Genomic DNA, 22979 nt, shown 5'->3' with positions numbered 1-22979 from the left:
AATTCAAGAGGTACAAAAAGTTACAAAGTGTCAAGTTCTCTCTTATCCCTGTCCTTCTGGAGGACCTGTTTTCTTCCTTGAAGACAAACCATATTTGTACTTTATTCTATCTTTCCAAATTTTTATATAGACATACTTTTTGGTCCATGGTTTCATTGTATTATATATATATATCTCATTTAACCCCTCTTGATGGCAGAATTGATTTATAAAATTGACACTGCTCTGAAATTGAATCTTTCTATCCAAAAGTTTTCTGTATGTTCAAATCTTCTTTTGTGGTCCTCAATAATTTTTTACAGCTTTCTTCATATGACTTACATATTTTTATAGGTATATAAATATTCTTGGGTATTATTTTTTTTACATCTGTTGTGAATGACAGGTTCCTTCTGTGGTCTTTTATGTTATTAGACTCCCCTTCACAGCATTAGTGTGGGCTGTCCTTGGGACTCCTGTATACTAGCAATGATTAAATGTTAAATCTCCTGGTATAATCATAAGCAATAGGGATGAAGACCTTAGAATTTAAAATTCACAAATTTCTGCAAGGAAATAGCTAACATCCTAACTTCTTAGATGAAAAGTCAGAAATCCAAGGTCACAGAGAACACTTTTCTTTCCCAGAGAGCCTTTTCTCCCCCAAGGTTACTTTTGGCATCTGCTTCCATTTGGATAAGTGTTCTCCAAAGGCCCATGTGTTAAAGGCTTGATTGCTAGCCTGTAGCACCATTAGAAGCAGAAACTTTAAGAGACAGGGCCCTCTGGAAGGAAGTTATGGGGGAGGAGAGGCATGCCCATAAAGAGGCTGTCAGGACCCCAGCTTCTTTCCCTCTCTGCTTCCTGTCTGCCATGAGGTGAGCACTCTTCTTACCATATACATTCCACCATGTATATCATCATAGGCCTGGAGCAATGGGGCCAAAGGACCTAAGACTGAGCTTCTAAAACAAGTGAGTCAGAATCAAACTTTCCTTTTTATAACATGAATGGCTCAGGTATTTTGTCACAGTACAAGAAAACTAATGCAGATCCCAACACCATTATTTTCTACCCTAACCCAGAAGGAGGAATAGTAGATACTTAGGTGACTAGTTGTTCTTAACCAAGACGTTTTCATTCTTTGTCACCACTTACAAACCACTAAAATATATCCTATTAGGTAGTTGGAACTCATTGCCATTATCAGATGATTAAGGCAGTCTACATTTTCACGAAATGGTGAAAAACCACATTGTCCAACGATGGTTCACGGATCATTTTTCTCATGCTTTCACTACCGCTTTCCCCAGGTTGTCTCCTTTCAGCATTCCCATAAATGCGGATGGCATGTTTTCAAATCCTTCTGTAACATGTTCGTGATACTTGATTTTACCCTGTATAAATAACAAGTATAATAGGTTGACTTCATATTCTAAATGATATTCGCATCCTTACAACACATTCACCTCATGTACAAAGTACATCATGTGGTCCTTAAAGATATGAGATTGAGAGCCGGGCATGGTGGCACACGCTTGTAATCCCCGCCCTTGGAAGGCTGAGACAGGAGGATCGGGCAGGTTCGAAGCCAGCCTCAGCTACTTAGTGAGGCTCTCAGCAACTTAGTGAGACCCTGTTTCAAAATAAAGAATAAAAAATATGGCTGGTGGTGTAGCTCAGAGGTAGAATGCCTTTGGCTTCCATCCCCAGTACCACACATACACACACGAAATTATTTGCTTGAATCAACTCACAAAGTAGGGAAGCTGAGATTTGAGCCCTGTCTTAAAAGCCCTCGCTCATTATTTCTGGTATGCGTGCGTGCGTGTGCGTGTGTGTGTATTACTGGGGATTGAATCAAATCCAAGGACATTCTATCTCCAAGCTACACCCCAACTCTTTTTTTCTTTTTTTGTTATGGTTCTGGGGATTGAACATAATGGCATTCTACCTACATCCCCAGCCCTATTTATGTATATTTTTTAAAATTTTGGCCGGGCGTGGTGGCGCACGCTTGTAATCCCCGCGCTTGGGAGGCAGAGACAGGAGGATCGCGCAGGTTCGAAGCCAGCCGTGCGCGCTGGCTTATGAGACCCTGTTTCCAAATAAAAAAGTATAAAAAATAGGTCTGGGAGTGTAGCCCGGAGGTAGAAGGGCTTCCAGGAACCCCAGTACCACCAAAAAAAAAAAAAAAAAAAAAAAAAAAAAAAAAAATTTGAAACAGGCTCTCACTAGGCTGATAAGAAACTCACTATTTGCTGAGACTGTCTTCAAATGTGCAATCTTCCTATCTCAGCCTCCCAAATACTGGGATTACAAACTTGTGCCATCATGCCTGGCCACCCTAGCTAGCCCTTTTTATTTTTTATTTTGAAACAGGGTCTCACTAGGTTGCAGAGAGTCTCACTAAGTTGCTGAGGCTCTTCTCAGACCTGCAATCCTCAGTTTCAATATCCCAAGTACTGGGATTACAACAAGCATGTGACATCATGTCCAGCTTTATACCTATCTTAAAAAGGCAGGGAACCTGGCTGGGCGTGGTGGCGCACACTTGTAATCCCCGAGCTTGGGAGGCAGAGACAGGAGGATCGCGCAGGTTCGAAGCCAGCCGCGCTGGCGTAAGAGACCCTGTTTCCAAATAAAAATATAAAAAAATAGGTCTGGAAGTGTAGCTCGGAGGTAGAAGGGCTTCCAGGAACCCCAGTACCACCAAAAAAAAAAAAAAAAAAAAAAAAAAAAAAAAAAAAGGCAGGGAACCTGGATAGGGTGGAAGGCAAGAATTTAATTTAAAAAAGAAAAATAGAGAATGAACACTGTTGTGGACTGAGTTGAAATAACTATACTTGGAAACAGGGCCTTTGAATAAGGAATTAAGGAGCCGTGCATGGTGACACACGCTTGTAAAACCTAGCACAAGGAAGCTGAGACAGGAGGATCACATGTTTGCAGTGAGCCTCAGTTACTTAGTGAGGCCTCTGCAACTTAATGAGACCCTCTTTCAAAATAAATAATAAAAAATAGGGCTGGAGAAATAGCTTGGAGGTAGAATGTCCCTGGGTTCATTCCCTAGTACTGGAAAAAAAAAAACACAAAAAAGACTCCTTAAATCCTCTTAGCAGCCTTCTGAACTCCTCACGAGGGTCTTTTTCTGGTCCAGCAATTCTCTGCTGCTACTGAGATTGCAGATTGACCTGTGGTCCCCAAAAGAGAAGAAACGAGAACAAGAAGGAATCTTACAGATTATAATCAAGACCTAGGCAACCAGAAATCAGTCGGTTACCCACCCCGTGACAGGCTTGACTCACGGGAATGGAATCTTATCTATCCCTCCACTAGTCAGCAACACAGATGCATGGGGACAGGTGGGCTTGGGGTGGAAGGGGCTGAGGAAGGCCGGCCCGCAGGGCCCTGCTTGGCCTGCCATAAATCAAAGACACTGCTTTCTCTAGGAAGGAAATTCCGGACTGGCTTGGCAATCGCATTGGTGGGGCTCCCCACTCTCATTCATTTTTGTAATTGATGCTAGGCTAGAGTCGTGGCAGATCATCCGCCTGCCTAAGGAGCAGAGGACCAGGATGCCTTTGACCGCGGGCTAGTTCTTAGGGATAGCCAAGTATTTTGGACAGAGACTTGACCTAGTTGTGTTAGCAGTTTGTCTTTTCAAGTCCAGCTACTTGGGTTAGCTTGGAGAAGCCAGCTGACCACATCCATGCCACTTTATTTTATTATTTTGCAGTACTGGGGATGAAACCCAGGGGCATTGGTACCTACAAGCTACACCCCCATTCTGGGGAAGAGCAGCAGTGCCACGGCCTAACGCGTGGGTTCAAGAAAGAGTGGGAAGAGAGGAACTATCTTCTACATGGGTATAGACAACACTTCTGGGTATTTTGTTATAAAAGTGGAGCTGTGCCCGGCAAGTGGCGCACGCCTGTCATTCCAGTACTTGGGAGACTGAGACAGGAGGATCGCAGATTCGAGGACAATCTCAGCAACTTAGAGAAATTCTGTTTCAAAATAAAAATTAAAAAAGGGCTGGAGTATAGCTCAGAAGTAGAAGGTCCCTGGGATTAATCTCTACTACAAAAACAAAAACAACAAGAAAAAAAAGTGGAAATAGGTAGGCCTGTATTTGTAGTAGAAATTTATTTATTTATTATTTTTTGTGATACTGGGGATAGAGCCCAGGGGCATTTTATCTCTGAGCTACACCCCTAGCCCTATTTATTATTATTTTTTTTATTTTTGAAACAGGGTCTCACTGAGTTGCAGAGGGCCTTACTAAGTAGTAGCTGAGGGTGTCCTTGAACTGCGATCCTCCTGTCTCAGCCTCCCAAATGTTGGGATTACAAGCGTGCGCCACCACGCCCAGCTAGAAATGAAATTTACAGAGTGTTGATTTGTTTTATTTTCCTTTAAAACAAGATGGAAAAGTAAGAATGTTTACACATACACACACACACACACATACACACACACACACACACACACACACACACACACACACTTATGTGTTTATATGTAATGTTTATAAAAGCAGTGCTCCAAAAACTGGGAGAGGGTGACGATGCAGCAGAGGGAGGGATGGTCTTGAGTGGCAAGAGGTCAGCGGGGGGAGGGAGGGAAGGTGGCCGGGAGTCCTCACCTCCAAGACCCATGTCAGCAAGTCCTTCAGGGCCTTCGCGCGGGCCTCTCCTTGCCAGCGGGTGACGATGAACCCTTCCATGCGGAGTTGCTGATAGATCACCACCTCCGGGGGTGGGCCTGAAAGAGGAGGACACATTGGGCGACTGAGCACACAAGCCACACAGTCACTGCCACCGACCTCCAGTGCTCCCCCACCTCCTCTCTTTTCTGGATGTCACATGCTCTGCGGTAGGCAGCATGATGGCCCCAGAGACGGCCGCATCCAGAACCCCAAGCCTGTGAACCGCTGCTTTACGTGGCAACAAGGATTCGGCATGTAATTCATTACACTAAGAATCTTGAAGTCGGGAGATGATTCTGCATGATACAGACGGTCTGAATATAATCAAAAGCACCCCAAGAAAGTTAGAGTCAGAAAAAAAGAAGTGATAATGAACACAGGTGAGAGAGAAGAGGGAGGGAGAGTAAGAATATGGATTTGGAGTGGGACACAAGAGTTTTAATTTTTGTGGAACTGGGGGTTGAGTCCAACCCAGGGACATTCTACCTCTGAGCTACACCCCCAGCCCTATTTTATTTTTATTTTAAAACAGGGTCTCATTAGGTTAACGAGAGTCTCATTACTTGCTGAGGCTATCTGCAAACCTGTGATCTTACTGTCTCAGCCTCCCAGTTACTAGTATTACAGGCATATATCATCATGCCCAGCTTTTTTTTTTTTTGCGGGACTGGGGATGGAACCCAGGGGCATTCGACCTCCGAGTTCCCCCCCTCACCCTATTTTTTTTATTCTTTATTTTGAAACAGGGTCTCACTGAGTTGCAGAGGGCCTCACTAAGTAGCTGAGGCTGTCTGCATACCGCGATCCTGCGGTCTCAACCTCCTGAATGCTGGGATTACACGCGTGCATCACCATGCCCAACTTTATTTTTTTGTTTTGAAACAGGGTCTCGCTAGGTTGCTGGGAGTCTCACTATGTTGCTGAGGCTATCATCAAACCTGCAATGCTCCTATCTCAGCCTTCCAATTACTGAGATTATAAGCATGTGCCACCACACCCGGCAAGAATTTATATTTCTAACAAATTCAAAGATGATGATTATGCTGCTGGTCCTGAGCCCACACTTTGAGATCCACCAGCCTAGAAAGAGTGTAAGGTTCTCCCACACCCTGTATAAAAGCAACTGTTTTTGTTTGTGTTTTGTGGTACTGAGAGATGAACACAGGGGCATTCTACCTCTGAGCCCTCTTTTATACTTTATTTTGAAACAGGGTCTTGCTAAATTGCTGAGGCTGGCCACCAACCTGCAATCCTCCTGTCTCAGCCTCCTAAGTACTGGGATTACAGTGTGTACCACCACACCCAGCTGGAACTGTTCTTCTGTGTAGGAGAAAAAGGATTGTATTGGTGACCTGGTTCATTTTCCCAAGGATCCTAAGTGATCTGAATCTGAAAAAACGATACCTGAGCATAGTCTTCCAAGATCTAAGAAGTCAGGTGAAGAAGCCTGGGGGTATCAGAGCCAGAATAACCAAGACAAGTGGCAGAGTATAACCTCAGCCTCCTAGAGAGACCGCATCGCTGGTGCCTCAAGGCCTCCCACACTTCTGTGAAGACATGGCATTAGCTGGATAGCAGAGCTCTGTTCCGAGCCAGCAGGGGCTGGTGCATGAAGAGCGGTGCTTCTAATGCTAGAGGGCTTGCAGAAAGAATGCTTCAGAAGGCGCGCAGCAAACATATTTCTTTTTGAGTTTAAGATTGAAACTCTATTTCCTCTTCTTGGGAAAGATGAAATATTGTTTGTTGGGCATGTCCATCCTGAATTCCCTTCCTTCCTTCCTTCCTTCCTATGGTACAGGGAATAGAACTAAGGGGCATTCATTCTCCTTCTGAGCTACACTCCCAGCCCAATTTAATTTTTTATTTTGAAACAGGATCTCAGCTGGGCATGGTGGTACATGCTTATAATCTCTATTTGGGAGGCCGAGACAGGAGGATTGCACATTCGCAGCCAGCCTCTGCAACTTAGTGAGAACCTGTTTACAAATAAAAAAGAATAAAAGAGAGCTGGAGATGTAGCTCAGAAGGAGACTACTCCTGGGTTCCATCCCTGATACAAAAGAAAGAGAGAGAGAGAAAGAAGGAAGGAAGGAAAAAAAGAAAGGCAATTGGCTTCAAACTTGTGATCCTCCTGTCTCAGCCTCCTGAGTACTGGGTTCACAGGCATGGCAGGTGCCACCACACCTGGCTTTTATTAGTTTCTTCTTTGAGAGCAAAAAAGCAAATGTGGCAGTAAAATTGGTAGAAATAATCACTTGCCTCTGAGCTATCCTCAGAGTGGGACATGTTAGAACTTCTGGGCATTCGAGGCAAGGCAAACATTTTGTCTGATTAAAGTGGTCTGGACGTGGCCAGCTGGCTTCTCCAAGCCGACCCAAGTAGCTGGACTTGCAAAGACAAACTGCTAACACAACTAGGTCAATCTCTGTCCAGAATACTTGGCTATCCCTAAGAACTAGCCCGCAGTCAAAGGCATCCTGGTCCTCTGCTCCTTAGGCAGGCGGATGATCTGCCACGACTCTAGCCTAGCATCAATTACAAAAATGAATGAGGGTGGGGAGCTCCACCAATGCGATTGCCAAGCCAGTCCAGAATTTCCTTCCTAGAGAAAGCAGTGTCTTTGATTTATGGCAGGCCAAGCAGGGCCCTGCAGGCCGGCCTTCCTCAGCCCCTTCCACCCCAAGCCCACCTGTCCTCATGCATCTGTGTTGCTGACTAGTGGAGGGATAGATAAGATTCCATTCCCGTGAGTCAAGCCTGTCACGGGGTGGGTAACCGACTGATTTCTGGTTGCCTAGGTCTTGATTATAGTCTGTAAGATTCCTTCTTGTTCTCGTTTCTTCTCTTTTGGGGACCACAGGTCAATCTGTAATCTCAGTAGCAGCAGAGAATTGCTGGACCAGAAAGGACCTTTGTGAGGAGTTCAGAAGGCGGCTCTTATATAGTCAGCTGCTAAGAGGATTTAAGGAATTTCTAGCTTTCTTGCCATTCATGTTCCCCATACACATTTCTCCTTGAACTAGGAATAACAAACACAGCTCTCTGTGGATACTGCTTTGGGACCTCAGTGACTGTGGAGGGAGAAGGGCGACTTCTGTATCAGAGAGTAGAGAGTGGGCGGTGGGGGGCACCTAGGGCACTGGAGAAAGGAAACAAAGCCAGAGAATGCCTGGGGAGACACATGCCAGCCGATGAGGACCAGATGTCGCTGAGTGACAGAGGGCCCCTGGGTTCAACTCTCAGTACTGAAAACCGAACAAAACTAATTAAGCTGATTTAATACAAAAAATATGGTATTATAAAACCAGGCGTGGGGGCGCATGCTTGTAAGCCCAGCATTCGGGAGGTTGAGACTGGAGGATGGCGGCTCACAGATAGCCTCAGCTACTTAGTGAGGTCCTTTGCAACTCAATGAGACCCTGTTTCAAAATAAAGAATAAAAAATAGGCCAAAGGGTATAGTTCGGAGGTCAAATGACCCTGGGTTCCATCGCCAGACCCGCAAAAAAAAAAAAGAGTAAAAATAGGGCTGGGGTGTAGCTCGGAGGTAGAATGTCTCTGAGTTCTATCTCCAGTACTGCAAAGGAAAAAAAAGGCATTACACACACACACACACACACACACACACACACACACACACACACACGTACACATGCACGTGTGTCCATATATTTTTTATACTAAAGGAAAGAAGAGAGCCTGGGGTGGTAGTGCATGCCTATAACCCTAGTACTTAGGAGGCCGAGACAGGAAAAAAGGTTTGAAATCTCATAAACTTAGCAAGATCTTCAGCAACTTAGCAAGACCCTGTTTGAGAATAAAGATTAAAATATGGTTAGGGGTGTAGCTCAGAGGTAGAATGCCCCTGGGTGCAATACCCAGTACCACAGAAGAAAAGATAAAAAGGTTTATTTGAAGGCTGTGAATTATGTGTTTGAATAAACACTCTATCCCACGTCTATGAATCTTGCCCTCGTCCAGCCTTGCTGAGCCTCTTACCTGGGGGAAGTGGGCGGGTGCTGTTATATACAGAGATGGCCCCACAGATGGCGATTCTTCCAAATGTTTTCATGTGAGGTATAACACTGTTTGTAAACTCCCCACCTACCTAAACAGACGAGAAAAACAAAGAGAACACCTTAGATAATTTAACACTTGATTTTAGAGAATCATTAAGTCACAAAAATTATTTCACAAAATTGTTTAGTAGCAACAAGACTGAATGAATTAGCACAATAGTGCATAAAACTGCAAATAGGAAAAGACATAGAAATGAACATTTCCTTTTGACACTAAGAACCTAACTTAAATAACATTTTTTTTTTTTTCCCCAGTACTAGGGATTGAATCCAGGGGCATTCTACCTTGGAGCTATACCCCAAGCCCTATTTTTTTTTTTTTTTTATGGTACTGGGGGTGGAACCCAGAGGCTTTCTACCTCTGGGCTATACTCCCAGACCTTTTTTTTTTTTTAATTTGGAAACAGGGTCTCACTAAGTTGCTGAAAGCCTCACTAAATAGCTGAGGCTGGCTTTGAACCCGTGCGATCCTCCTGTCTCAGCCTCCCAAGCGTGGGGATTACAAGCCTGCGCCACCACGCCCGGCTCCAAGCCCTATTTTTTTTATCCTTTATTTTGAAACAGAGTCTCACTAAGATGCAGAGGGACTTACTAAGTAGCTGAGGCTGGCTGAGAACCTGCATCCTCCTATCTCAGCCTCCCAAGTACTGGGATTACAAGCGTGAGCCACCACGCCTGGCTAAAATAACATAAATTGTAATGCACTGCATTCTGGGGTTCTATGATCCGCCTAATAGTTCCGTTGCCCTATAATCCGGAAGTATGAGAAAAATGCTCAAAAGTCATATGAAGAAAAAGGTGGAGACTCACATTTTCTAGTTTCAAAACATACTACAAAATTAAATTAAGACAGTGTGAAAAGAGAAATAAAGAACTAAACTGGGAGTCTAAAAATGAGCCCAGGCTGGGTGTGGTGGCACACGCCTATAATTCCTGTACTTGGGAGGCTGAGAGAGAGGATTATAGGTTTGAGGACAGCCTCAACAAGTAGTGAGTTTCTCATTAAGCTAACAAGACCTTGTTTCCAAATAAATAAAATCAGGCTAGGGGTGTAACTTGAACGTAGAATACCTCTGGGTTCAATCCCCAGTACTACAATAAATTACACACACACACACACACACACACACACACACACACACGTATATATAAACCCTTACATTTATGATCAATTGATTTTTTTGTGTGTGTGTGTGCTAGGGTTTGAATCCAGGGGTATTCTACCTCTGAGCTATACCCTCAGCCCTTTTTATTTATTTTGAGAAAAGGTCTCACTAAGTTGCTGAGGCTGGCCTGGAACTTATTATCCTTCTATCTCAGCCTCCTAAATACAGGGATTACAGGCGTGCACCACCACACCCAGCTCATCAATTCATTTTCTACATGGGTGCCAAACCCAGTCAATAAGGGGAGGGTGTCTTTACAAATGGTGCAAAACAACTAGTTATTCATCCACATGCAAAAGAATGAAATTGGACCATACACACAAATTAACTTAAAATGTGATATAGACCTGAATGTAAAAACTGAAACTATGGAAATCTTGGAAGAAAACATGTACTAAACCTCGGTGAGCTTGAGTAAGGCAAAGCCTTCTCAGCCGTGACACCAAAGCCAAAAACAAAAAACAAACAAAAAAACCAACGTTTAAAACTTTAATGTTTCGAAAGATACCATCAAGAAAGTGAACATAATTCACAGAACAGGAGAAGTCTGCATACCATAGAAGTCTATCCTTGTTGTTAGTGGAGTCCGTGCTGAAGTTTATTTGTAGCTTCAAACCCAAAACTCCCAGAGGTTTCCCTGGTCATTTGCAGAGATGCACAGGGCAAAAGACAGAGAGGCTGAACAAGGAAGGCGGATGCTCGCCCTCTCTTTTGGACTTACATAGAGAGGACCAGAGGCTGGGGACAGCAGGGGGCAGTGCAGTGTCGTTCAAGACGCTCTGGCTCTGGGAAGCCCGGGATGGGGTATGAATGCCAAATGCGAGGGGATCAGTAAGTACAGGAGGTAGAGACGAGCTACTTGACACTGTGGGGATCTATGATGGTTATTTATTTATTTATTTATTTATTTATTTATTTATTTATTGGTGGTACTGGGGTTCCTGGAAGCCCTACTACTTCCGGGCTACACTCCCAGACCTATTTTTTTTTTTTTTTTTTTTTTTGGAAACAGGGTCTCTTACGCCAGCGCGGCTGGCTTCGAACCTGCGCGATCCTCCTGTCTCTGCCTCCCAAGCGCGGGGATTACAAGCGTGCGCCACCACGCCCGGCGGTTATTTACTTATTTATTCTTGTAGTACTTGGAATGGAGCCCAGCTGGGGCCATTCTATCCAGTTTGTACTTACATTATCAAAATAGCAATCATAACCATCAGGAGAGGCTTTTTTCAATGTTTCTTCCAAAGACTCTACTGTCTTGTAGTTGAAGGCAAAATCAAATCCAATCTCTTTAAGATAAGCAACCTTTTCATCAGACCCCGCTGATCCAACAACTTTACAGCCCTGAATGGGGAGAGAAATGGGAACCATTAATGAGCTAGAGGCGTGGGCTAACTCTCCTTTCCTAGTCTAGTATGGTTGGGGTCCCCAAGAACGCTCCTCCTGTGAGGAATACCAGACAGATCAACAGAACTCACCGCTGAAATGAGTCCCTGAACCAGTGCAACCCAGCTTCAGCCCGCCAACCACCCAGCAGTTCACTCTGTGTCTATTTGGTTTGCAGTTCATTTCAGCCTACTGCTTTAACAGCTTACCAATTTGACAGCCTGGGTTTTTTCTTTTTTTTCTTTTTTCTTTTTTTTGGTACTGGGAATAGAGCCCAGGGACATTGTATCTCTGAACTATACCTCCGGCCCCATTTTACTTTTTATTTTGCAACAGGGTCACATTAAATTGTTGAAGGCTCCCGGATGTGGCGGTGCATGCATTCGGGAGGCTGAGACAGAAGGATCGCAGTTCACGGACAGCCTCAGCTACTTGGCGAGGCCCTCTGCAACTCAGAGAGATGCTGTTTCAAAATAAAGAATTAAAAATAAGGCTGAGGTGTATGTAGCTCGGAGGTAGAATGCCCCTGGGTTCAATCCTCAGTACCACACACACACACACACACACACACACACACTAAATTGTTGAGGCTGTCCTTAAAATTGTGATCCTAAGGTCTGTCTCAGTCTCAGGGTAAATCTTATTAAACCTTTATAATAAAAATCCTATTTATTTATTTTCTTTTGTGTTACTGGAGATGGAACCCAGGAGATTCTGCCTCTGAGCTACACCTCCAGACGATTTTATTCTTTTATTTTGAAACAGGGTTTCATTAAGTTGCAGAGGGCCTCACTAAATTGCTGAGGTTAGCTGTGAACCTGCGATCCTCCTGTCTCAGTGGCCCAAATACTGGGATTATAAGGGTGTGCCAGCATCTCTTTTATCTATCCATCCATCTATCTGTCTATCTATCTACGTTTGTGTTACTGGAGATGGAACTCAGAGGCACTGTAACTCCAAGCTATACTTCTATACTTCTCGCTTTATTTTATCTTACTTTGTTTTGAAACAGGGTCTCACTAGGTTGCTGAGAGTCTCACTAAGTTGTTAAGACTGGCCTTGATCCTGAGATCCTCCTGTCTCAGCTTTCTATTACCGGGGTGACAGGCGTGCACCACCATGCCCGGCTCAGAGTCAGCGTTTCTGTGCCCCGGGTGCCTCCCAGGAATTAGTCCTCAGGCCACGGCCCCACTGCTGTGCCCTTCACTTGCTTCTGGTGCTTTGGTGTTTGTGATGGGGCCAGGTGGGCAATGACTCTTGGTTCAGGTGATCTCAAGTCTCTTTCTGTTGCTGAGACAATCATGGAGAAAGGAGGTGAGAAGAGAATGCCTAAGCCGGGCATGGTGGTGGGCATGCCTATAATCCCAGCAGTTACGAGGCTGAGACAGGAGGATTGCAGCTTCAAGACCAGCCTCAGCAACTTAGTGAGACCCTGTTTCAAAATAAAATATAAAAAGGGATGGGGGAAGAGCTAAGAAGTAAAATGCCTTAGGTTCAATCCCCAATTCCCATCTCTCCATATAGAAAGCCTTGTAAAAATTATGACTTCTAAATTCACTGCTTTGGTGGGGCATGGTGGCGCATGCTTGTAATCCTAGTACTTGGGAGGCTGAGACAGGAGGATCGCAGGCTCACAGCCAGCCTCAGCTATTTAGTGAGGCCCTTGACGATTTAGTAAGACCTTGTTTCAAAATAAAGGATAAAAAATAGGGGTGGGGCATAGCTTGGAGGTAGAATACACCTGGGTTCAACCCCCAGTACTGCAATAAATAAATAAATAAATAAATAAATAAATAAATAAATAAAATTCACTACTCAGGCCGGGCATGGTGGCATACCATGATTCCAATAAAAATAAAAATAGGACTTGGGTGTAGCTTAGAGGTAGAATGCCTGTGGGACCAATCTCCAATGTTACACACACAATTAATTAATTAATTCACTACTCTATACAGAGGCCATTTCTAACTTGGTACTTTGCAATGTTATCAAATAGTAATGCTCAGCTTATCTTTGCTTCAGTTCTCAATCTTTTTTTTTTGGTGGTACTGGGGGTGGAACCAAGGGGCTTTCTACCTCCGGGCTACACTCCCAGACCTATTTTATACTTTATTTGTAAACAGGTTCTCACTAAGTTGCTGAAAGCCTCAGTAAGTAGCTGAGTAGCTGAGGCCGGCTTTGAACCTGTGCAGTCCTCCTGTCTCAGCCTCCCAAGCGTGGGGATTACAAGCGTGCACCACCATGCCCGGCTTCTCAATCTCTTTACTTCAAAACTTTTGTGTGTGTGTGTGTGTGTGTGTGTGTGTGTGTGTGTGTATGATACTGAGGATTGAACCCAGAGGTATTCTACCTCTAAACTACCCACCCGCCAAGCCCTTTTTTAACTTTTATTTTGAATCAGGGTCTCACTAGGCTGAGGAGAGTCTCACTGCTTGCTGGGGCTGTCTTGGATCTTGTAGTTCTCCTGCCTCAGCCTCCCAAGTATTGGAATTACAGGTGTGTGCCGCCACGGACCCAGTTTGTATCATGTTTTCTAATATCTCATTGGTCAAACAAGTTACATGGCCAAGATCTGAGTGAAGGGGTTGGAAATACATTTCTTTCTTTCTGTGTGTGTGTGTGCGTGTATGTGTGTTACTGGAGATTGAACCCAGAGGCATTCTACCTTCAAGCTATACCCCAGCCTGATTTTATTTCTTATTTGGAAAAAGGGTCTTGCCAGGTTGCTGAGACTCACTAAGTAGCTGAGGCTGGCCGCGAACCCGTGACCCTCCTGTGTCAGCCCAGCCAAGTACTGAGATTACAAAGAGCGCACCATCACAGCCGGCTCAATCTCCAACTTCAGAACCAGATCCACTAACTAGACTGTCAACACGGGAGGCCAGGGAAGAAGAGCGCTGCATCGGCTGCTGCTGCACGCCTGGTGCACGCGTGGAACCTGGAGGAAGACACTTACCTTGAGCTTCGCTATCTGCCCCACGACTGAGCCCACTGCCCCCGCCGCCGCATTCACTATCACCGTTTCTCCACTCTTCATACCGCAGATATCAAGTAGGCCAAAATAGGCCGTTAGGCTAGGGGAAGAGAATAGGATATGGAAACAGAGTTGTTTCTTTCCCTTAGAACTCGTGTTTGTGTGTGTGTGTGTGTGTGTGTGTGTGTGTGTGTGTGTGTGTTCGTTTGTTTGAGGGTCCGGGGAAGGAACCCAGGGGCATTCAACCTCAAAGCTACACCCTCTGCCTTATTTTTCCTTTATTTTGAAACAGGGTCTCATTAACTTATGGAGGGCCTAAGTAGCTGAGGCCGTCCGTGAACCGTGATCCTCTGGTCTCAGCCTCCGGAATGCTGGGATTATAAGCGTGCACCACCACGCCTGGCTCCCTTATAACTCTTTATATAAACCCCGAAAGACTTCTTAGCAGCCCAGTGCCATGGGTCCCAGCATAAGATTAGAAATATAGGAAACAAATGCTACTAACCACTATCAGTCCACCTCTTTCTTTCTTTCTTTCTTTCTTTCTTTCTTTCTTTCTTTCTTTCTTTCTTTCTTTTTTTTGCAGTATTGGGTATGGAACCCAGGGGTATTCTACTTGTTCTACCCTCAGCCCTGTTTTTTATTCTTTATTTTGAAACAGGGTCTCACTAAGTTGCTGAGGCCTCACTAAGTAGCTGAGGCTGGCTGCGAACCACCTGCAATCCTCCTATCTCAGCCTCTTAAGTACTGGGATTACAAGTCTGTGCCACCATACCCAGCTCCCACCTTCTTTACTCCCAGATAGGAATAAAGATGACTAGGAATGGAATGGAGAATTGGCTGGAAAGGGGCCCCATCCTATCCCATGTCTGAGCCAAGTCTCAGGGGTAAGAGGAGATCGACTCCCTTAAACTTGGGGGATGTAAGAATGGAGTGTTTGTGCCTCTTCTCCAACTGAGTCCTAGGGAGATGGTGAGCTTCATGGAGAAAGCCATTTGAGATCACGGTGCCTTAGCCAGAGTAGATACAATGCTACAATAGGTCTGGGCCAGAGACGTCAGAGGGAGCATCTTGTGCTTTCCACGGCTCCAAAGAGGTGTGGGAGAGCCTCTGGACTTTCCCCATGTCATCTCAATGGGCTGCTGAACTCAGCCTGCCAGGAAAGGACTACTGAACCTACAAAACCGCTGCACAGATGGTCCTGGTGGGGACTGGGAGGGGACCCCACTGCACCCCAGTGGGCAGGAGCCTGCAGTGGATGGAGCTGGAGGGTTTCAGCCCAAGAGCAGGGGAACACCAACACGGATCAGGATCGAGCAAGGAGCTGGTGTTGCCCTCTACCAACCAACACTGAGCTTGGAGCTTTGCAAATTTTATATTGTTCCCAAATAAAAAATAAGGTAGGGCTGGGGGTGTAGGTCAGAGATTCTGTAGAATGGCCCTGGGCTCAATCTCCAGTACCCCCCCCCACACACACACAGACATGCGCACGTAAAAGGCGAACTTTGGAGGATAGGGGACTTAATAGAATCAACACATCAACATCTTAGAGCACAAAACAGAGTGTGGATCCTAAATGTCCCCAAAGGCCCATGAGTGAGGCCTCTCCCCCAGCACAGCACTACTAGGAGGGGACATAGGCTTTAGGGGCAGGGGCCTTGGGGGAAGTCTTTAGGTCACTGGGGCCTTGGGAGGACTGTGGGACCCTGGTCTCTCCTTTCTCTCACTAACTGGCCGCGGGCTGAGTGGCTTTGTTCTACCACACACTCCTGCCTTGAGGTGCGGCCTCACCATAGGCCTCAAATCTACAGGCCCAATCTATCATGGACGGTGGAACCTCTAAAATCATGAACCAAAATAAACCACTTCTCTTGATAAGTTGATTACGCCGGGCATTTTGTTGTAGTGATGGAAAGCTGACTGCTAGGAACAGAGTAGATGGACTAGTCAACAACAAAGAACTGCTAGGGGAAAAATACAAGGCGCACCTTGGTCTAAGCTAAGACAAGTTGGGGAACAGAACTCATGAGCTCTCCCAACTAAACTGAAGGGAATGATGAAATCCTTTGGGGAAAGGTTAAAAGTGTGGAGCTTGGACCTGAAAAACACTCTGGTTTCAAAGTTCAACTTCATTTATCGTCTATAGCAACAGTCATATCATTCTTGGAAATGGACTCATCTCAGCTGGGCGTGGTAGTGCATGCCTGTAATTCTAGTCCTTTGGAGGCTGGTACCTGAGGATTGTAGGTTCAAGGCTGGCCTCAACAACTTGGCAAGCCCTTCAGTAATTTAATAAGACCCTGTTTTAAAATAAAAAGGAGGAGCCAGGCATTGCATATTTGTAATGCCCGCCCTTGGGAGGCTGTGAGACAGGAGGATCGCACAGGTGCGAAGCCAGCCTCTGCTACTTAGTGAGGCTCTCAGCAACTTAGTGAGACCAAATAAAATATAGTGTTTCCAAATAAAATATAAAAAATAGAGCCCGGCGTGGTGGCGCATGCTTGTAATCCCAGCACTTGGGAGGCTCAGACCGGAGGATCACGGTTGGAGTACAGCCTCAGCTACTTAGTGAGGTCCTTTGCAACTCAGTGAGACCCAATTTCAAGATAAAAAATAAAAAAATAGGGTAGGGTGTGTAGCTTAGAGGGCAAATGCTCCTGGGTTCCATCCCCAGACCCGCAAAAAGGAAAAGAAAAAAAAAAAAAAAGAAAGAAAGAAAAAAAGGCCTGGGAGTATAGCCCAGAGGTAGAAAGCCTCTGGGTTCCACCCCACTACCACCAAAAAAAAAGGAGGCCTCTGGGTGTGATGGTGCACACTTGTAATCCCCATGCTTTGGAAGCTGAGACAGGAGGATTGCACAGGTTCAAAGCCAGCCTCAGCTATTTAGTGAGGCTCTCAGCAACTTAGTGACACCCTGTTTCCAAATAAAATATAAAATAGGTCTGGGAGTATAGCCTGGAGGTAAAAACCCTCTGGGTTCCACCCCCAGTACCACCAAAAATAAAATAAAATAAAAAAAGGAGGGAGAGGGGCTAGGAGTATAGCTTGGAGGTAGAATCCCCCTGCATTCTATTCCTGGTACTAATAATAAATTAAGTAAAATATAAAATAAAACAATTGACCCATTTCATTGGTAAGCGATCTCTAATTGTGGGCAGTATCAAAGGACAGGTAATATGTTGCTAAAGGATGCTCAGGGACCGGCCTGGCGTAACTCATCCCCTCATCATTGAGAACCACTGGAATAACGTTGATTGGTTGGTATAAAAGTGTGCTCCTTAGGGGCTTGGGGCAGATAAGTAAAAAGATGCATCCAATGAACAAATTATCTTCTCTTTTGGGAGTCAAGATTGCCTAACATTTACAAATTACTTTCTCCCCTACCCCAGGCTCCCAGTCCACAAAGCAGCGGGCGGGAGGAAGAGTGCCCACCAGTAGGGGGGTGCAGGGGAGAACAGGAAGTGCTGTTCAGGTCCAGAGACTGAGTGTAAGAAGGTACTGAGCATCCTCTAATTTCAGAGTGATGTCTTCTCAGTGATGACTCTGAATTCAAATTCTGACTGGAATATGAACTTGGGGTGGACATACAAGGGTTTTTTTTTTTTTTAAATCAGAGGCTGATTGTTTGTGGGGGTATATTTTTCCATTTCATTTTGTAGAAGTCCTTTAAAAGAAGAGGGAAGGAGGGTGGGAAAAAGAAGGAAAAAAGAGATCACACAGTAGAGAGAAAGGAAAGAGATTAATTCCAGGCTGGGAAAGTTTTAGGAATGCTAAAAGCAATGACCTTGCTTCTCCGGAACATAAAAGAAAACTTGCGGTGTAAAGTTCAGCTGGGAACTCGGGAGTAGACACAGAATGAACCAAGCTTCCTGGTGATAAGTGTATTTTATTATTTTCTGTGGTACTTGGGACTGAACCCAGGTGCATTCTACCTCTGAGCTACACCCCTGCCTCTTTTATTTATTTACTTTTGTTGTTGTTTAAATCAGGTCCTCTCTGGGTTGATGGGGGTCTTGCCAAGTTGTGGAGGTCTCAAACCTGCAATCCTCCTGTCTCAGCCTCCCGAGTGCTGGGGTGACAGGTGTGTGCTGCTCTACCAGCTTGGCTTGAGCATTTTAAACCTGCTCCCAGCTGAGTATCTGTAGGATATTCTTGTGATTCATTTCAATTATGTAAACTTCAGATTTTCTTATAACTCAGAAAACTCAGATATCTACAGGTAAGGTGAGAAAGGAGGAAGTAGAGAAAGGTGGGGAGATGGAACTCTCTCTGTTTAACCCTGGAGTGAAGGCAGAGATAAGCGGTGGCTGGAGCCAGAGGTGCCAAGGGATTCATGGTCACCCCCTGCCAGCAGCTCCTGGGGACCACGTGCAGCCTGGACCACGTGCTCAGCCTGAGTTCTCTATAGACTCCAGGCGTGCTCCCACCCGACTTCGCCTCTCTTTCCTTCAGCGTCAAGGAGAATTATAGCCCACCCTTTTCCTTTTGCTGCTGCTGCTCCTCCTCCTCCTCCTCCTCCTCTTCTTCCTCCTTCCCTTCCTCCTCCTCCTTTTTCTTCTTTTTCTTTGTGGTACTAAGGATTGAACCCAGAGACATTCTACCTTTGAGCTACACCCCCGGCCTAATTTTTTTTTGGGTGGGACTGGGGTTCCTGGAAACCCTTCTACTTCCAGGCTACACTCCCAGACTCATTTTTTAATATTTTTATTTGGAAACAGGGTCTCTTAAGCCAGCACGGCAGGCTTTGAACCTGCACGATCCTCCGGTCTCCACTTCCTAAGCGCAGGGATTACAAGTGTGCGCCACTATGCCTGGCCCCCAGCCCGATTTTATTTCTTATTTGGAAATAGGGTCTCACTAAATAGATAAAGAGTCTCGAGCCAGGAGTGATGGCATATACTTGTGACCCCAGCATTTGGGAGGCCAAGACTGGAGAATCATGGTTTGTGGCCAGCCTCAGCTGCTTAGTAAGGCCCTTTATGGCTCAGTGAGACCCTGTTTCAAAAGATAAAAAATAGCCGGGCGTGGTGGCGCACGCTTGTAATCCCCGCACTTGGGAGGCTGAGACAGGAGGATCACGCAGGTTTGAAGCCAGCCTCAGCTACTGAGTGAGGCTCTCAGCAACTTAAGTGAGACCGTTTCCAAATAAAATATAAAATGGGTCTGGGGTAGAAAGCCTCTGGGTTCTACCTCCAGTACCACCAAAAAAAAAAAAAAAAAAAGATAAAAAATAAAAAACAGGGCTGGGTAGTTTTAGCTTGGAGGAAGAATGCCCCTGGGCTCCATCCCCAGTACCACAAAAATAATTAAATAAATAAAGTAAAAATAAATAAGTAGAGTCACTGCTTGCTGAAGTGAACAACCCTGACAACTGTAAATTGTTAATAAGACTTAGGCAGAACAAAATCCTTCTACAAAATCCTTCTCTCTGTCTCTAAGCTATCAGCCAAGAGCTGTAGCCAGGATTGACTTTGGTCAGCTAACTATTGGCTGTTAGCCCAGCTGAATACTCACTGTTAAAACCCAAACACTTGCACTTAAAAAAGTTTAAGCTGTGCTGGACGTGGTGGCGCACGCTTGTAATCCCCATGCTTGGGAGGCAGAGACAGGAGGATCTCGCAGGTTCAAAGCCAGCCTTGCTGGCTTAAGAAACCCTATTTCCAAATAAAAATATAAAATAGGTCTGGGAGTGTAGCCTGGAGGTAGAACGGTTCCATCCCCAGTACCATAAAAAAAAAAAAGTTTAAGCTGATATGGTCAGTATGGACCAATCCCCTTGCACCAGACCAACCTTGTTCAGAAGTCACCCAATCATGTAGTAATAGTTCCCCCACCCCTACCCTAACCACCTCAAAAGCTTTGTCTAGCTGCTGCTCAGGGCTTACGGATCCGCTGCATCGGTGAAGCCTGAGAGTCCTAGCTTAAGCCCGAATAAAAGCGCTTTGCTTTTGCATATGGTGATGGTCTCCTGGTGGTCTCTATGAGAACTCCTCAAACTGGTGTGACAGAAGCTGTCCTCAAACCTGCCATCCTCTTGTTTCAGCCTCCCAATTACTGGGATTACTGGTGTGTTCCACCATGCCTGGCTACATGTTTGGTTTTTTTGGTGGTGGTACTGGGGTTCCTGTAAACCCTTCTCTGGGCTACACTCCCAGACCTATTTTTATATATTTTTTTTTATTTGGAAACAGGGTCTCTTAAGCCAGCGTGGCTGGCTTTGAACCTGCGCGATCCTCCTGTCTCCGCCTCCCAAGCGCGGGGATTACAAGCGTGCGCCACCACGCCTGGCACTGGCTACATGTTTTTTAGGAGAATATATAGCCAGGCATGGTGCCACACACTTGTAATCCCCAGTATGTGGGAGGCTGAGACAGGAAGATTGCAGGTTCGAGGTCAGCCTCAGCAAATAGTGATACTCTTATCAACCTAGTGAGACCCTGTTTCAAAGTAAAAATAAAACTGAGCTGGGGTATAGCTCAGAGATAGAATGTCCCTGAATTCAATCCCCAGTGCCACAAAAATAAGTACATAAAGTAAAAGAATATATACATGTATAGCGGAAAGGCTTTATCAAGGCAATTAACAGAAAGATTTTCACATCACTATCATTTTGTGTTAACACTTTAAATCTACCTTTCTTAGCAATTTACAAGTCTTTAAAATATTGTTGCTAACTATAATCACCATGTTGTACTAAATGTATCTCTAGAACTTAGGCCTCGTTTAACTAAAATTTTTAATCGTTTTTTGTTTTTTTGCAGTACTGGGGACTGAACCCAGGGACATTCTACCTCTGAGCTACACCCCCAGCCCTATTTTTTTATTCTTTATTTTGAAACAGGATCTCAATGAGTTGCAAAGAGCCTCACTAAATGGTAGCTGAAGCTGTCTTTGAACCACAATCCTCCTGTCTCAGCCTCCCAAATGCTGGGATTACAACCGTTAGCCACCACACCTGTTGTTTTTTTTTTTCTTTTTAGTGGTACTGGGGATTGAACTCATGGGTGTTCTACCTCTGAGCGACACTCCTGGCCTTATTTTGTTTTATTTTTATTTTGAAACAGGATTTTGCTAAGTTGCTGAGGTTAGCTGCAAACTTGTAATCCTCCTGTCTCATCCTCTCAAGTACTAGGATTTCAGGCACCATTACACCCAGCTGAAATGTTGTATCTTTTGACCAACATTTCCCCCTTCCTCTGGCCCCTCAGCACCTGCTAACCATCATTCTATTCTCTGCTTCTATAAATTCAACTTTTTTGGATTCTACATATAAGTGAGGTCATGTGTATTTGTCTTTCTGTGTCTGACTTATTTCACTTAATATCCTCCATGTTTATCCATGATGTCCTGTCAGACTTTCCTTCTTTTTAAAGGCTGTATAGTATTCCATTGTGTATATGTCCACTCACCCACAGAGGGACTCTTTGGTTAGCCTCTCTCCCTTCTCAATCCTACCATCTTCTCTAATCAGCGCCTTGGCCTATAAGATCTCAAGTCTCTTCTTGTCAACTAAGTTCTAGACAAACCATTTTGCAAAACCAGGCGTCAAGCATTCAAGCAAATAAAATGCACTCGTGAAACTTACCCTGGCATGCCCACGGTCCCCAGAGCCAACGACAGTGGTAACGCATCTGGCCACTCTGTAGGCAGCTTTTCCAGTGCTTTCCCATCAGAAATGGAGTGCGTTGTCCAGCCTGAAAGAGCCACTACAACGGTTCCTGTTGGGAAGGCTGAGTTCTTGCTTTCTACAACCCTGAAAAACAAAGTGTATTGAGACATTAACACATCCTCCTCTGTGTGTGTGTGTGTGTGTGTGTGTGTGTGTGTGTGTGTGTGTTACTGGGGTGGTACCCAGGGGCTTTTCTACCTCCGGGCTATACTCCCAGACCTCTTCATGGGAGTCAGGGTGCTGGGTGGTTAGTTCTCACAAAAGGCTAATGAGGATGACGTTCCATGACTGACACCTCTCATGGCTCCGTCTTGATTCTCAGTGACTCGCATAGGGTCCGTCAGAGAACTCTCAGCTGGCCCACCCACTCCTCCCTAGGTCTCCATCCTCTGGCTGGTGTCCTGGGCGCCAGCTTCCCCTCTGGCCGACTCTCTCCTTCCCTGTGTAAGCGTGCTCAGCTCCGCCATCTTGTGCTGCCCGCCTCTTCCTCTAACAGCCAGATTTGACCGCCTGCTGCCACCCACTCCCACCCCACACTCCACCAAGGCCCAGCAGCCTCCTGCCTGCGAGATCATGACCTGATTTACCCCGCGGCCTCCAGCCCACACTGCAGGTCAGCCACGTCTCTGCCCGCGGGTTTCCAGGTCGCCATCTCTGGCTATTTGCCCCCTCTCTAAGCTGCCTCTTTTGGTCTCATGTACAGATTTCCTTACTCTGATCTTCTCCAACTCTTACTATTATTATGATTATCATAATTATTATGATTTTTTGCAGTACTGGGGATTGAACCTATAGGCATTCTACTTCTGAGCTCTACCTCCAGTTCGTCCGTCTGTCTGTCTGTCTTTCTTTCTTTCTTTCTTTCTTTCTTTCTTTCTTTCTTTCTTTCTTTCTTTCTTTCTCTCATGTGTGTTACTACCTCTGGGCTACACTCCCAGACCTATTTTATATTTTATTTGGAAACAGGGTCTTACTAAGTAGCTGAGGCTGGCTTCAAACCTGCGCTTTCCTCCTGTTTC

The 22979-nt window shown here is 45.2% G+C and overlaps 1 protein-coding gene across 1 annotated transcript in view; it reads right to left on the bottom strand.

Annotated features, from left to right (window-relative positions):
* Positions 1-1265: 1265 nt before the first annotated feature.
* The window catches only part of PTGR1 (prostaglandin reductase 1), a gene marked incomplete at both ends in the record, with an annotated part of 28313 nt that continues 6599 nt past the window's right edge, over positions 1266-22979 (bottom strand). The window contains 6 exons of the mRNA XM_080708649.1: positions 1266-1376; positions 4628-4746; positions 8689-8797; positions 11120-11275; positions 14274-14391; positions 21877-22044. Of these exons, the coding sequence (XP_080564775.1) occupies positions 1266-1376; positions 4628-4746; positions 8689-8797; positions 11120-11275; positions 14274-14391; positions 21877-22044 (781 nt within the window). The remainder of the gene's footprint in view (positions 1377-4627; positions 4747-8688; positions 8798-11119; positions 11276-14273; positions 14392-21876; positions 22045-22979) is intronic.

The sequence above is a fragment of the Muscardinus avellanarius genome (genome assembly GCF_963383645.1).
Source record: "Muscardinus avellanarius genome assembly, chromosome: 13".
Classification (NCBI taxonomy): domain Eukaryota; kingdom Metazoa; phylum Chordata; class Mammalia; order Rodentia; family Gliridae; genus Muscardinus; species Muscardinus avellanarius.
This window is presented reverse-complemented; position numbering and strand designations above follow the sequence as displayed.